Below are 14347 nucleotides of genomic sequence, written 5' to 3'. Positions count from 1 at the left end.
AGTGCAGAGAAAATGGGATTTGTGTTTATGTCACTTTCTTCGTTTCATTGCTCAACATAACTGGCAAGAATCGTTCCAAACCTGCTCATCTATAAAGAATCAAAGGCTCATTTGGTGAATTCCTCACAGAGCTCATTAAAACCACGCCAAGCTGACAGATGAGCAGGTTGGGTTTGTTGTTTGTTGCCGTGCAAATATCACACTAAAATGCTAATGATGCTTTCACATCTGCCCGCAAATCCTTATGGAGCATAAATTTACCTCGTAGCATCGTGGAGGCTTTTTGGATTTTGGTTTACTGGATCTTTTTGGGCAAGAGATCAACTTTTTGTGTCCAAGAAACCAGACAATAAAAACTGTAGGTTATCTAAAGAGGAAAAAAAAATACTTCAACATGTATAGAGTCCATGTGATGTCTGTATTTTTGTTTAAAATGGTAACAGCAGAAATGTGGAAACTGATGCATTCCTCTGATGCATTTGCAGATTTTTTTGGTTAAAGAGAAATATTCCCTTTTGGAACACCACAAGAATATCATAACAAGTCATTTAGTCTCACATTCAGTGTTAAAATCTTGTTTACCTTCAAACAAGTGAAAAAAAATCTGCCAGTGGGATGAGATAATCCTGCTTGTTTCCAATGCTGATCAACTTGTTTACTGAATTTTTCTTGAATCATTTTTCTTGATACTCGTGGGCTGAGCTACTAGCAGACTGTATTCTGCCATGATTCAATCCACTTATACACCTTTATGAACTCTGCATGGGTTGAATACTCCTTTGTAGTAATAACACTGTCGAAGGCCGATGGTCGAAAACATTTTGTCTCTGTTCAAAACGTGTGAGAATAAAAAGCATGACATATGAGGAAGTATGAAAATCTGAGTGTGACTCTGTTACAAATATAGTGATGTGATGCGCCAACAGCAAAGTCATGGTGGTCACAACGAAATGTGATATCTCAAATTAGTAACCAGCGGCAACCAATCAACCAGCAGCAGCAATGTTGTACTAATGTGCTCACCAAAGTCACAACCCAGGCAACTGTGCATAGATATTACCCTAATTATGTCAGAAATTATGGCCAAGATAGGCTACATTTTTGCGGCTATATTCTGTTCCAGTTGGGGGAATACAGTTTCAGATGCTGGCTCATAATCCGTCTGTGACTTTAGATGGAGGAGACTGTTAGCAGTGAGGCAGTGATGCTGCATTAAAACTGATGGATGGAGCCTGAGTCAACACAAATGTACTCAGGGCTGCAGGCTCAACATTCGCATCAAAGACCCAGGCGCAGGCGGCGATATGTGTCACAGCAACATTTCTTCTTCTTTTTCCATCTGCTGGGTTGCGATTCACTGCGCAGACGGTGCTGACCTGACAGCAGGCCCACGCAGGAACCAGATAAAACTAGAAGTTCAGCTGTTTCTTGTTTTTTTTTTTTTTTCCATACCCGATTCAAAAAGAGTATGAATAAAAATAGTAAAATGGAACTTCTGCTGGTCTCTATCTGTCTCTCTCTCTCTCGCACACACACACACACACACAGACACAGTGTTGTGTTTGCTGAAAAAACACAAATGCACATCAGGATTTTTTCACGTGCAACTGGTGCGAACATGGCCCACAATAGGATCCAAAAACAGGCGAACTGCACAGCATCTATAGTGAAAAGTTAAACTACATCGAAAACAAGTGGGATTATCTCATCCTAGCGGCAGCATTTTTTAAAAGCATTTTATGAAAAACAAGACAGACACTGAATGTGCACCTTAATGACTTGTTAAGATGGAGGATGATTTGCAGTGAAACGTATGCTACGTCCTGTGCAGGGTGATAAAAGCATAAATGCATCTACCCAGCATGATATTAAAGCATTTTGTTGACTGGTCCCTGTTTCCCACAAGCCCAGCCCTCTGGTACACAGCGTATTCATGCATATTCAGCCCTGCTGAGTCCTAAAGCACCACTCAGGACTCTGGGTACACTGTGTGACTTTCCATTACTGAGGTTAGATCTTAAGGTGCCTTATGAAATCAGGATATGTGCGGCTGAGTCATGTATACATAAAGGCTACATGAGGTCGTTATACATGAGGCTCCAACATTTGCCAGCTCGGGCGAAGCACAGACAAGAAAATGGCCTGGAGTGAATTCAACTTTGTCTTTGGGGGGAACTACCTCGTCACATGTTCTCCACTCCATCTGATTTCATTCCATACACGTTCATCGTTCTTCAGGAAGCATCAATCTGCTCGCTTTCTTCAATTTCCTCTACTTATAGGCAGAACCAGCCACTGGCACCGTGGCAATATAGCTTAACTCCACCGCAAGCTCAGTGCCAGGCCAAAGAGCAATTGTAATTCCTTTCAAATGTTCCAGCTGTGCTTGGCTGATATCTCAGTGCACAAGAGCAAAAAGGCTAGAAAGCTATAGGCAAAAGCTCATCCCTGCACTCATCCTTACACGGCACACTGACTTGTGTGGGCGTGAGTGTAAATGCAAATACAATGTGAGTATTGGCTCTGCACATGGTAGAGAGGTAAGTACCTGCCATAATCTGCAGTCTTGGGAAGATACCTTCTGCTTTATGCTCTGTTAGCCCTCCATCCCTCCATGTCTGCCTTTCTCTCCCATCTCGCACCGTGTCCTCTCACTCCCCTTTTGAAGTTTACAGTAAGTTTCAGTCTCGTTATTCTGCTGCCTGAAGGGTTGGAGTTAGCTTCCCTTCTTCCTTCTCTTTCTTTATGATCTGCATCTGGACAGCACATGGCTCCCCAGACCTCACCTTCACATCACAACTCTCCCTCTCTCCATCACTCCATAGCTTGCCATCCATCCCTCTGTCTCTCCATCCTTCCCTCCTCTTCATCCACTGGCCCCTCTATTCCTTTACCCGCTTATGTCCATCCATCCCTCTCTCATCATAAATCCTTCCTGTCAGCATCGCAGAACTTCACTATCTCTCATCTATCCCCCTAGATCAAATTGTATATTACAGGACAAAACCTATAGCTTGCAGATAAACTACCAGAGCATTCCTTGTTGCCCTCTAGTACCTGAAACAAAATGAAATTTTGGCTTTTCTGACTTCCATGCTTTTTTGTACGGTCCAACGTTAATATTCAACTGAGCATCAACTTTGTATCAGCTGCATTTCACAGTTAAAATCGATGTAGACGCTTCACGTCATATCAACCTGTCCAGTACAAATACTCAATTTAATACTCAATCAGTTGACTTTTAACAGGGTATCAGCTTCGTATTAGGTTAAGGATAAATTGATTAAGTTAAAATACCAGGGTTAGATTGATACTAAGTTGAAACACAGTTGACACAAAGTATACTAAATTGAATATTAACACTCAACAGTCCATTTCAGATAATTACAGGGTTAAGTTGGTACAAAGTTAATATTAAGTTGAATATTTTCCACACTGGCCAGTGTAAATTAAGTGTTTCGAGCAGGAGTGCAGCGTGCATATAGTAAAATGTGAGACTATGATTGCTACATCTGGATCTCTATTACCTACTCTTGATCATCCATCCACAGGACTCTCCCTGCCTCTCCCTTCCCACCTGATTATCCATTCCAGAGGAGTATGCGGGATAACAGGGAGCGTGTTGTGAACGAAATCAGCTGAGGGCTGACATCTGGCCCTAAACACAGAGGCTTGTCTCTGGGACTGGCCCTTTACATAAACACAGGTCTGTACGGCCCCAAGCAGGCCAGTGTCAGCTGCCTGTTGATTCAATAAACTATCTAATATCACTGCCAATAATGACTGGGTGCAGCATGTAATTGAAAAGCAAGAATGCCTCTTTCAGAAAGGAGCCTTTACTACATAATAGCTGTGCCACGATATGAGTGTGTGTGTGTGTGTGTGTGTGTGTGTGTGTGTACCGGTGTATTGACTCTACAGCAAAGTCCCTTCAGTGGAGGCTGACGTGGCTGCAGGCCTCCCGATGGCCTTGCAGGGCAGAGGAGAGAGAGAGAGGAGGGGGCATAGGGGCAGAGGGATGGAGGGAATAAGAATCACGCAGAGGAGGAAGGAGAGAAGGAGGAGGGGTTGGTGAGACGGGACCTCCTGACTGAAATTCCTCATGACTCTCACGGTCAACAAAAACCGAGTAAGCCAAGGTCAGCAGGCTCGCACTCAGGTGTAGTATTCAGTATTCACCAAAGTAAACCCAGCAGGTCTGTACAGCATCAATTCAATATGTGTTATGTCTTAATAATATAACACCTCACACAGTTTGCATAATACTAACTTATGTGAAATAATTACTTACTGAGCTGTCAAACATGTCACACACATACCCACACATCTGTCCACCATATCATTCATTAATTTTATGTTGAAGAAATATTGGCCCAACTTGGCAATAGATAGATATTAGAGATATTTCTTTCTTTGTCACCCATGCCTGCATTCAATATATGTTCAGTTGTGCAAATCTAGTATTAATCTGGTGGCAATATGTCATTTAAAACTTAATCCTTGCCAACCTGGTTATGAAAGACAACAAAGTGAAAGGGAAATGAACAGAGAAAGAATGAAAAAAAGGGATGAAATGCAGAAGAACCAGATGGAAGGAGTGAGGGAGACTTAGTCTGGGAGAACATGGACAGAGGTACGGTCTGTCTCAGTCGTGAAAATGATGACACACACAGACAGATGGAGAAATGGATGAATGGTGCTAAAATTATATTTCCTCTGTGAGAATATGAGCGGCAGGTTTTCTGCTGAATACTCCTCTGTGCACAAAAACATCATGTAAACGCACTAAATGACTGACAAACAGCTGGACCTGTCTCTCCCTCGCCGCTCCTTTTCTCTCGCGTTTAAAGTAAATCTGCCTTTGCCTCCCTTAAAACTCATTCCATATGCAGACCATCCCCTTTTCCAGATGAGTGCTCATATCAAGATGCCAGCGTGTTTCAGTGTTAGCTGGCTCCGTCACTGTTGTGCTGCCAAGCTCTGACAATACAGCTGGCCTCTGGCCCTCAAGTATGCTGCAACACATGGGGCATCTCGGCGAAAAGAATTCACAGTCCAGAGCCAAGATCAGGAACAATCAATTCCACCACAGGGGGGACAGAGAGAGAGAGAGAGAGAGACAGAGAGAGAGAGAGAGAGACAGAGAGAGAGAGAGAGAGACTTTGAGGACCGCAGGGCTGGAAAGACAATTCTTTTTGTTTATCAGCCTTTATTGAAGAAACATGCAATAACTTTCCCATGCATCCCTTCAAGCAGCAGGATACACAGAGTGGGACTGGACTGTTGGCAGGTAGTGTTTGTTATCAGCTGCATCTCCTCCAACCATCCCAAGTTTGCAGAAAGATTGCTGGTTGAGATTGAACTAAGGGCTGGAAATTATTGAGCTCTTAAGCCACTGTGTTTGGAAAACTGACACGAGGAGACATAGTAAATTCTAACAAGAACACATTTCTGTGCATATCCACGGGCTGCTTGAGCAGCACACTCAAAAATGTGTCTGTGGCAACATCTGGAGTTCATGGCAATTGTTTCTTAAACTGTTCCAAAGGGGTGAGGATGTTGGGTAACTGTCCCAGTAGGCTTTATGCCCTTATTACAGTGCAGATTAAGTTTCATCTACAATGGCTTCATTCAACTTCCAGTGCCCCACTGGCTCTGTGTTGTTATGCAGTGCTTTTCTGGCATATATCACCCTGTGTTCCTGGAGTTGATATCACACCTGTGAACCCATGTTTAAGGACCTTCACAGTTTCAGGAGGATTGGATGTGACAGAGGAAAGCCAGTCTTCAGGTGATACTGATTGTGAGGTTGAAGATGATTGTGGCCTGTTACTCAACACGGGGACGCTCCGCCTTTGGGGTTATGGGATAATTGGGAAGTAAATGGAAAACAGGGGAAGATGCTGGGACCCAGCCAGAAGAGCAGAACAAAAACACACAACCATTAAGTGTGTACATGCATTTAACACGCATACTCGTGCACATGCACGCATATGAATTCATGGAAACAGACACCCACACTCACAAGCATCCACAAATACACACATGCATGCACATACTTACACACTCTTATATGCACTGTAAAGCCTCAGAGTCAGTTATTAAGCACTGAAGTTGATCAAATACAGTCATTTAAATACAGAGCGCCAACACTGTGATCTAACACATATTGACACATATCAAAAGCACATGCTACTAATCATTAGCAAAAGCCCATGCCGACAGCACCGGATTACACACAAAGCCTATCCCATCTTCAAAATTTATTCCTTACAGTTGGATAAACTGCCCTTCTTAAAGATCAAACTCTTTGCATGACAGAACCAGAAACACAACCTTCATAATGTGAACCAAAATCCAAGTTTTTTTTTTTTTTTTTTTTTTCTAATTTGATGTGATCCTGCAGTGGAAAAGAGCCTGGAGTAACACACCTGCACACAGAGCAACCTGAGGACTTACTATGCTCTCCAACATGACAAGATTCATAACCCTTGAGCCTTTTCTATTCTGTTCTATTCTATCCTGTTTGTCAGATGGAGCATAGCTAAGGAATAGCTGATAAAGAATAGCCTTTAAAAGCACCGGCTTCACAGACATCTATCAGAAACTAACACTGTAGTCAGCAGAGGCCATAGAGTCAGAATGACTTTTACTGAGCATTCAAGTCCAATTGATCACGCTTCATTTGTTGCAGCATGACTTGGCGCACGTCTCAAAAAACTTGTCACAAAATGTATGTCATACCATATGGATATACCACCGTTTCCATCAAACACTTGAGGGGAATTAGATATATAGCACGGGTGCCTAATAATCTTGCCTCAGTCTCCTCCTAACATGCATGATATAGATTCAAGGTGGAATTAAATGAAACTTCATCCAACTTCTGTCAGGAACTATAGACGGTATATCGCTCATTGAGGCCTTTTAGTATATAGTTGGCAACTGTGGAGCATTTTTTCATGTTGATAGAATTGTATCATTGCTGAGGCCTTCAGGCGCGCTGGGTTTTATGCCCCTGGAAAGTGATAGCTATGGCATTTTCCAGTGGCTGTGCGGGAATATTATAATATTCCTCACGGTAAGGTCAATAAAAGGTAACGACATAAACTGCATCAATAAAAACCATGCATGTATTGTCATGGAATGTAATGTAATCTAATAACAAACCTGAATATGGAATGAGTGGATAGATGACAGAAGAGGACTGAAAAATAAACACCACAACATTATAAAATCATGACGGCTCTCCGGGGTAGGCGGATGATGTCAGAGCGCCGACATTCACTTCATGGTTCAGTCTCTCTCTGACAAGACTACAAATCATCATGACCCCCAGCCCAACACCTGGGAAAGCGCTTCACCATAACAACACAGCCAGCAGGCAATAAGCAGCAGGCAGCCGGCAACAAGCACCAACTAATGACAGCCTGGCTTGAACTTTGGACAGTTTTGTCTGAATTTGTGCCTCAGGTATGAGCACAAACATATTCTACCTATGACACCCCCCTATCATTTCCTTTGAAATTCTATGCAAAGAACAATAAGTCTTGTAGGCAGTTTGCAAAACACAACAGTCAACTGGAGCAGGATAAATTCTGCGTCAGAGATTACCCTGAACCTTCTGTTCATCACACCCGGTCTGGTGATCTTTGTAATGCCTTGCGTCAAAACCAAAAAATGACAGAGGGGCAATAGAAAGAGAGATTGACACTCTCCTTGGTCTCCGGAGCCAATGCTGTAAAAACGGTTTGACGGCATGCTCTGATAAGTTCCAATGAGGCTTTTACACACGAGAGCTGTAAATCTCACGTATCATCCTCTGCCTGTGATAACATTTGTCCCACATTCCTCTCAGCTCCATATGAGATTTGCCTCCTGTGGCTTCTATGAGCACAAATTTCCTCTCAGGTATCCCTGACTCATAACCTGATGGGACCTACTGCAGGGCTCAGTAATTCTGCTGAGAACCCAGACTTCCGTGTTATTTGCAAGACAGCAAAGCCATACCGCCAAGTATTGCACATGGATTGTCTTGTACAGGATGAGAAGGGATGGAGAGGGAGGGACACAGTGAAGGGAAAGAGGAGAGTTGACTCAGCTGAGGCACTACTGGAATGTGGATTTGCTAACCTGTTCAATGCCCCCTGGGTAATTTTCCAACAATGTTGACCGTTTCTCTCTGCCCTGCCATCCCCCTCTTTCTCCAATTCCCTGCATTCTTTCATTCTTTAACAGCAGTGTGAGTCTTTCTCACCTCTTCCAATCCTCTGTCAGACCTCTGCCCATTTGCCTCCCAGGCAACTGAGAGCTTCTAAAGGCCAGGTTACACCAAACAAGATGAGGGCAGAACCTAGAATATGACTGGACCACGACTAAATTTAAAAAGTGGCTGTTGTGACCTCAGTTCTGTGAATAACAGCTTACTGGACAGCAGTTTTCATTTCAAATCCAGATCATTTACACAGCTAAATAGGGCCAATTAATTTTTATTATAGGCCAAAAGTGTCATCCCAAATGTCAGGGTGAGTCAATGCAGAGATGCAGGGTTTACTGAAACAGGGCAATCAGCACAGATTATCTTTTAGGAAAAACAGGGGGGTTGGGGTTTTGAACCCCCCCCCCCCCCCCCTCTCCCCATCCCAACATCTCCAGACCAGTTAGAGCACAACAGATTTTATCAGACATGCTTGATTTTGTTGCCTGGCAGGGCTTCTCATTCAAAATGCACCAAGACTGAAATCTGAAAACAGTCAAGGCAACAGTCAGCGCATTTCAAAGAGATAGCTAAGAAGTTTGGACATGAGGTTATGTGAGTCACTGACCAATAGCGTTATTGTTGCTTATACGTAACCTCAGGTGCTGAGTCCTCTGGATGCAGAGGAGCCAACCCATCTGTGAAGTGGGGCTTAACAATTAACACGGTGGTCTGTATGCCATAAATTGTTTCATTGGATGCCGTGGTGACACTGACCGGGTCACAGGCATTCAGAATAACTATATAGAAATAGCCAGTGTTCACTTATGTTCTCCTTGGTTTATACAGGTCATATAGAGGCATCAGTAGGCTATTAAATTGAGAATGTTTCATAATCACATAAAAAAAATCCTTGTAGTTTCTTAAAGAGGGAATAAAAAGAATGAATCAAAATAGGTCACTATTAACAACTTAAACTTCTGTTAACATAAACGTAGATGCTTTACATCAATAGAGACAGCTCCATGTGCTCAACTCTTGATAGGTTGCTATATAATTATGTTTGGAGGAATAAACCAGATTTTTTAATGGTATAAAATAGCAACATGCCACAACCAATCTGCAAGTATGCTAGTTCAAATTAAGACAAAAGACATCTTTTCTTCAAAATTCTTCATCCATCTTATTCTTGTCATAATGTCACGTCACACTATGTAAATGTCAATGTAGAGAGGAACTTCTCTACCACAAGGGAAGAACCGCCACAAAACCTTGTACTCAGTAACTGTATTCACAGTGAAATGTTCGGGACAAATGGGATTTTTTTTTTTTTTTTTTTGATGGCAAAATCAGGTGGTGTGTAATCACTTCTCTATGCGTGTAACACACCATCTTTGCTCCATCACATGGCGTGCAGAGCTTCTTGACAGGATGGTCCGCATTAACTTAAACCCAAAGGAGGAATCCTGTTATCTGTCCTGATAGCTCATTTTTCTGTTTAGCTCTTTTATGTCTCTTTCTCTGTATTGTAATCACTTTTACATCCTCACTCTCTGTCTTGCTTGTGTCTTATACACATGCATACCGTAAATATTCATATACACATACACATACATATGTAGAAGCATATGCACATCATACAGATAAGCAATATGTCCTTTCATATTGGAAGCAAGGCAAGCTGGAGGTGAGAGGTGAGCAAGGGTGCTGCTGGACTAAACAGAAGGATGCACACCCACATCTCAGTCTCCTTTTTCACATGATAATCTTCATTGTTTCTCTTTCTGCAACTCCTTGCTCTCTCTGTCCACTGAGCTGCATGTTTTATAAGCAGGCAGATGAAGGGAGAAAAAAAAACTCTGTTCAGCGCAGCACTGGAGCTTATGGGAGGAATCATTGTGTGGAACATCGTGTCCACACACACAGCTCCAGCAACAAAGACAGACCCTATAAAAATTATGAGTTTCTACATTTGTCTGAGTACTTTCCCTGCCTTACTACCTCACTTACTCATCCTGGCTGCCCTCATTAAGATCAATAATTAGTGTTTTTTTAAGGCATTCTGGTGTAAGTATACAGTGCCGTGAATGCGTGCTCCTCATGAGAGTGGAATTGCAATGTGGCATTTATTAGGTGGTTAGCTTCACATGTTTGAGCAGTTAACAATGATGACTGTAACATACAGAGACGCTTTGGGTGGAGAAGCAGAGAGGAGACGTCGAGCGACATGAGTTGAGTCGAGTAAAACTTGTAATTACTTTCTAAAAAGCAGAAAAAAAGTGTGGTACACTTAAAAGCAATGAAACCACAATAACCAATAAATCTGCTTCTGTGTAGAAAAGTCATTTTAATGCTATTAAAGTGTTTTTTTATTATTATTATTACAAATTTTTAGCCTATTTCCAATGAATACCCTTTTGATACCAAATTATTACCATGACAGAGGCAAAGTAACTGCACATACCCTCTAAATGACATCATTTCCATAGTGTCTGAAAAAGACATGTATTTATCTAGTCTGTCTTTTACGTGCATGAGGGAGGAAAAGACACTCACTGTTCACTTGTCACATTTTCATCTGATTATTTAATGGAGGTTAGACCCACTCTAAGGCTAAAATATGCTAAAAATCATGCTGCAATTATTTTAACAGATATTACGATTACAATATGATTCACAGTTTTAGTGGGAATGCTATTATTTGCATAATTTTCAGCATTTTCACTGAAAAAAAAACTATTAAAAAGATGATGATGTGCTTTTTGATAGAATCACTACCATACAAACATGAGTTCTTACATTTGGAGAAAATGAGTTGTGGGCCAAGAAATCACTGTAGCACCAGAGAACTTCATTTATAATGGAATTTTGCACTTGGCCATCATGCAATTTGGATTTTGATTAATCGTTTACCACTCTCATACTACACACAGAATGTTAAATCTCCCCATGCTAAATAATACAGCCGATGTCTCATGTCAGCATCGTGTTTGCTAATAACCTTCTTGGATTTAAAACACACTGCGTAATCCCTTCCCATGGTAACATGGTCAAACAGATTTAGAAGTGTGTGTGCATACTTTATGATACTTAGTAGCTGATGAGGGAAAAGGCCTGTGTGGAGAGAAATAAATGGCTGATGAAACTTTAAAAAACTAACTGTGTGATTAAAAGAGTCATGGTTACACAGTGTTACAGGCTGATAACTTGGTCAAGTGTTTATGTGACCTTATTATCTTGTGGTGCATTTCACCTGTTAAAACAGAGGCTGAGTGAGTTAGAAAGTCTAAGACAGGCAGGACCAAAACCCAACCTTGGAAGCCTCTTGACTAAGACATACTGTGGGATTGATTTATTTTTTAAACTCTGTCCTCCCTGTCCCATCTCTCCACAGCAGTGCCACTGGGTGCAGAGATGCCTCCCGTGACTGACGGGCCCCTTCCTTTGTTAGTTAAACCTCTCACACAGGCATGTTAGCTCAGTCATTTGGCACCAGAGAGAAGGGCCTCCGCACTGTATTGAGTTTCTAAAGAGAGAGGGAGATTGTGTGTGTGTCCTGGTGAGGGTCTTTAAATTAGAAACAGTCCCTACACAAACAAAAGTGAAAAAAAAATGCATCAGAGGAAGGGTGGGAAACAAAACAAAAGAATGACATGCATTGTGCAGCCGCCTCAGTGGGAGGCTGAGGGGAAACAAACACCCCACCAGACTGTGTGTGTGTGTGTGTGTGTGTGTGTGTGTGATTGTAACTGCAAATAAAACCATCATCTCATATTCTCTCAATGTCTTCATGCTCCTTAATCTACACCCAATAGCCACCCTGACCAAAATCTGAAATCTTTTATCCATTTGATTTTCTTTACCCATCCTGCCACACACACACACACACACACACACACACACACACACACACACACACACACACAGTTCACACATGACTTCCCAGAGCTCACCCGCCCCCCTGTCCCGCTGTCAGACCAGCTCAATGTCTCCTTTCATCCCCTCACCTGCAGGCTCCCTTTGATTACAGCATCTTAATCTGCTCATACAACACCAAAGACACAACACACGGCGCACCACGGGCTATAGGATCGTTTCTGGAGGTTATGGGCTCCACCGCCACGCCAGCCAGCCCCTCATATACCTGCCTGCCCTGCTGTTTTAAAGGCCCGTTTCCGCAGGTTTGTGCTGAATCAGAAAGAGGGGCCCTTGATTAGCATGTAGCCCACAAGGACCCTTTCATCTTCCCCACAGCGTGCAATTAACATCCCGGCAGACACGTGAGGTGAGTGCGTAGTAAAACGCAGCAACAGGTCTGAACGCTGACACTGACAGTCGCTTATTAAGGCGTAATTAACACGGACACACGCTGCTCACCCACTAAAGCACACGGCCGGCGTCCAGTGCAAGGTAAGGTCTTATAAAAGCAATAAAAGTAACTGTAAGCTGTGGAAAAGTTTGATTGCAGTAAACTAGATGAGTAAACTACTACATAAAGCCGGATATCATCATTAGTCAAACAATATGAGCAAATTTCAGAGAAGAAATGCGCGTTTTTCCTTTTAACTCTATAGTCCAGCACCGTGATCACACAGTTTGCATCAGCTGCATGAGATTGACAATTTGTATGGCGTGTCTTAAAAAGTGGATAAACTCTAAATCAGGAATAAGAAACTGGGTAATCCCTGAGTTGAGGTGGGTTTACCCCGCACCGCATCCTCTCACCAGATGGCTATGCGCTCCTTCGGGTACTCCAGCCTCTCGATGCAGCCCAGGTAGTGTGGCAAGCTGTGCGCCGCGTTGCGAGCCAGTATGGCGATCATAACCTTTGGCTTCAGCAGGGCAGACTCGGGCTTCACCGGCTCCTGGATCAGAGTCACCAGGTCCGACACGCCGCCGGGCACCAGGGCGGCCAGCAGCGCCCACAGCAGAGCGACTCCCACGGCCCAGACCGCCGGCATCGTACCCAGATTACCGCCGCTTTCCCGACCTGGACCCGAGCTCCGGAGAGTCAGCGAGAGAGTGAGAGAGCACGGTGGGAGGGGGAGAGAGGAAGGTAGGAGAGAGACAGGGGGAGAGGGTGGAGGGGTTTACTACCCTGTACCCCTCCTTCGCTCCTGCTGCTGTGTGCTGGTGTGTGTGGAGCCGTGCAGCAGTGAGCGTGTGTGTGTGTATTTCTCTCTCTCTCTCTCTCTCTCTCTCTCTCTCTCTCTCTCTCTCTCTCTCTCTCTCTCTCTCTCTCTCTCTCTGAAGATATCTTACAACACACAAACATGAAAAGGTAAAACACATCAAGGAAAAGAACACAATCAAAATATAGTTCACTTGGGTAAGTTTGTTTATAATCAAAGACTCTCAAAATGCTGTGCAGTAATTATTTATTTTGCCTTAGTCCAGTGGCGGATCTAAGGGGTGGCAGGGGCTAGCAGCTGCCATCCTACAAAAAGGCCTTTCCACACCAGCTGCCACCCCAATTTTAGGCACTTATAATAAGACTTTGTTTTCAAAATGTTTTTGCTGGTCGTGCATTTGTCACACCGAAACTCCGATGTCTGCGTTTCAGTGAATGCAACACCCAGTGCAAAGCAGCATTAAGCCTAGTTTATGTTCTCACGTACACGTAGTACACTGAGGGTTTGCATAGTAAATGCTTCCCTTGCGGGCTCTCTGCGACCGCCGCAGAGACGCGCTGCACAACTCCCAAAAATTGTAACTACGCAGACCCAACACAGACCACAAGAGCTATGACTGGTCCGCCGAACTACATCATTTCCGGCATTTCGCACCTCCAGCTTCACTTCCTGCTGTAGTACCACAGCAGCGCCATTTTTAAAAGAACTTTTGTTGTGATCGGATCTCGACTCGTCGATTTTAATTTTGGCTGTGACTAGAACAAAGCCGGTAGGTAAACAAATAGACCAGTGACCACTGACGTCACAGGGTCTATGTAAGTCTATAAAAAAAAAAAAAAAACGCTGTACCCCCTACCGTTTTAGCAGGGAATTGCATAGCGTACTAGACTGACAGGACGCAGAAGCATGATAGGCACACACCATCTGCGGAGCAACTGCGTGCACGTTGCGTCTAGTGTCCTCAGAACCATAATTCAGCCTTTAGATGACATAACAGCTACACCTAGCAGGCCAGGGG

General features: G+C 43.3%; 1 protein-coding gene across 1 annotated transcript in view; it reads right to left on the bottom strand.

Moving 5' to 3' along the window:
* The window catches only part of colgalt2b (collagen beta(1-O)galactosyltransferase 2b), a 26080-nt gene extending 12919 nt beyond the window's left edge, over positions 1-13161 (bottom strand). Inside the window, exon 1 of the mRNA XM_030050100.1 lies at positions 12923-13161. Coding sequence (XP_029905960.1) covers positions 12923-13158 — 236 coding nt within the window. The 5' untranslated portion in view covers positions 13159-13161. The remainder of the gene's footprint in view (positions 1-12922) is intronic.
* Between the last annotated feature and the right edge of the window lie 1186 nt (positions 13162-14347).

This window comes from Myripristis murdjan, chromosome 4 (assembly GCF_902150065.1).
Source record: "Myripristis murdjan chromosome 4, fMyrMur1.1, whole genome shotgun sequence".
NCBI classification, from domain to species: Eukaryota; Metazoa; Chordata; class Actinopteri; order Holocentriformes; family Holocentridae; genus Myripristis; species Myripristis murdjan.
The sequence above is the reverse complement of the archived record's forward strand: the minus strand, read 5'-3'. Positions and strand labels throughout refer to the sequence as shown.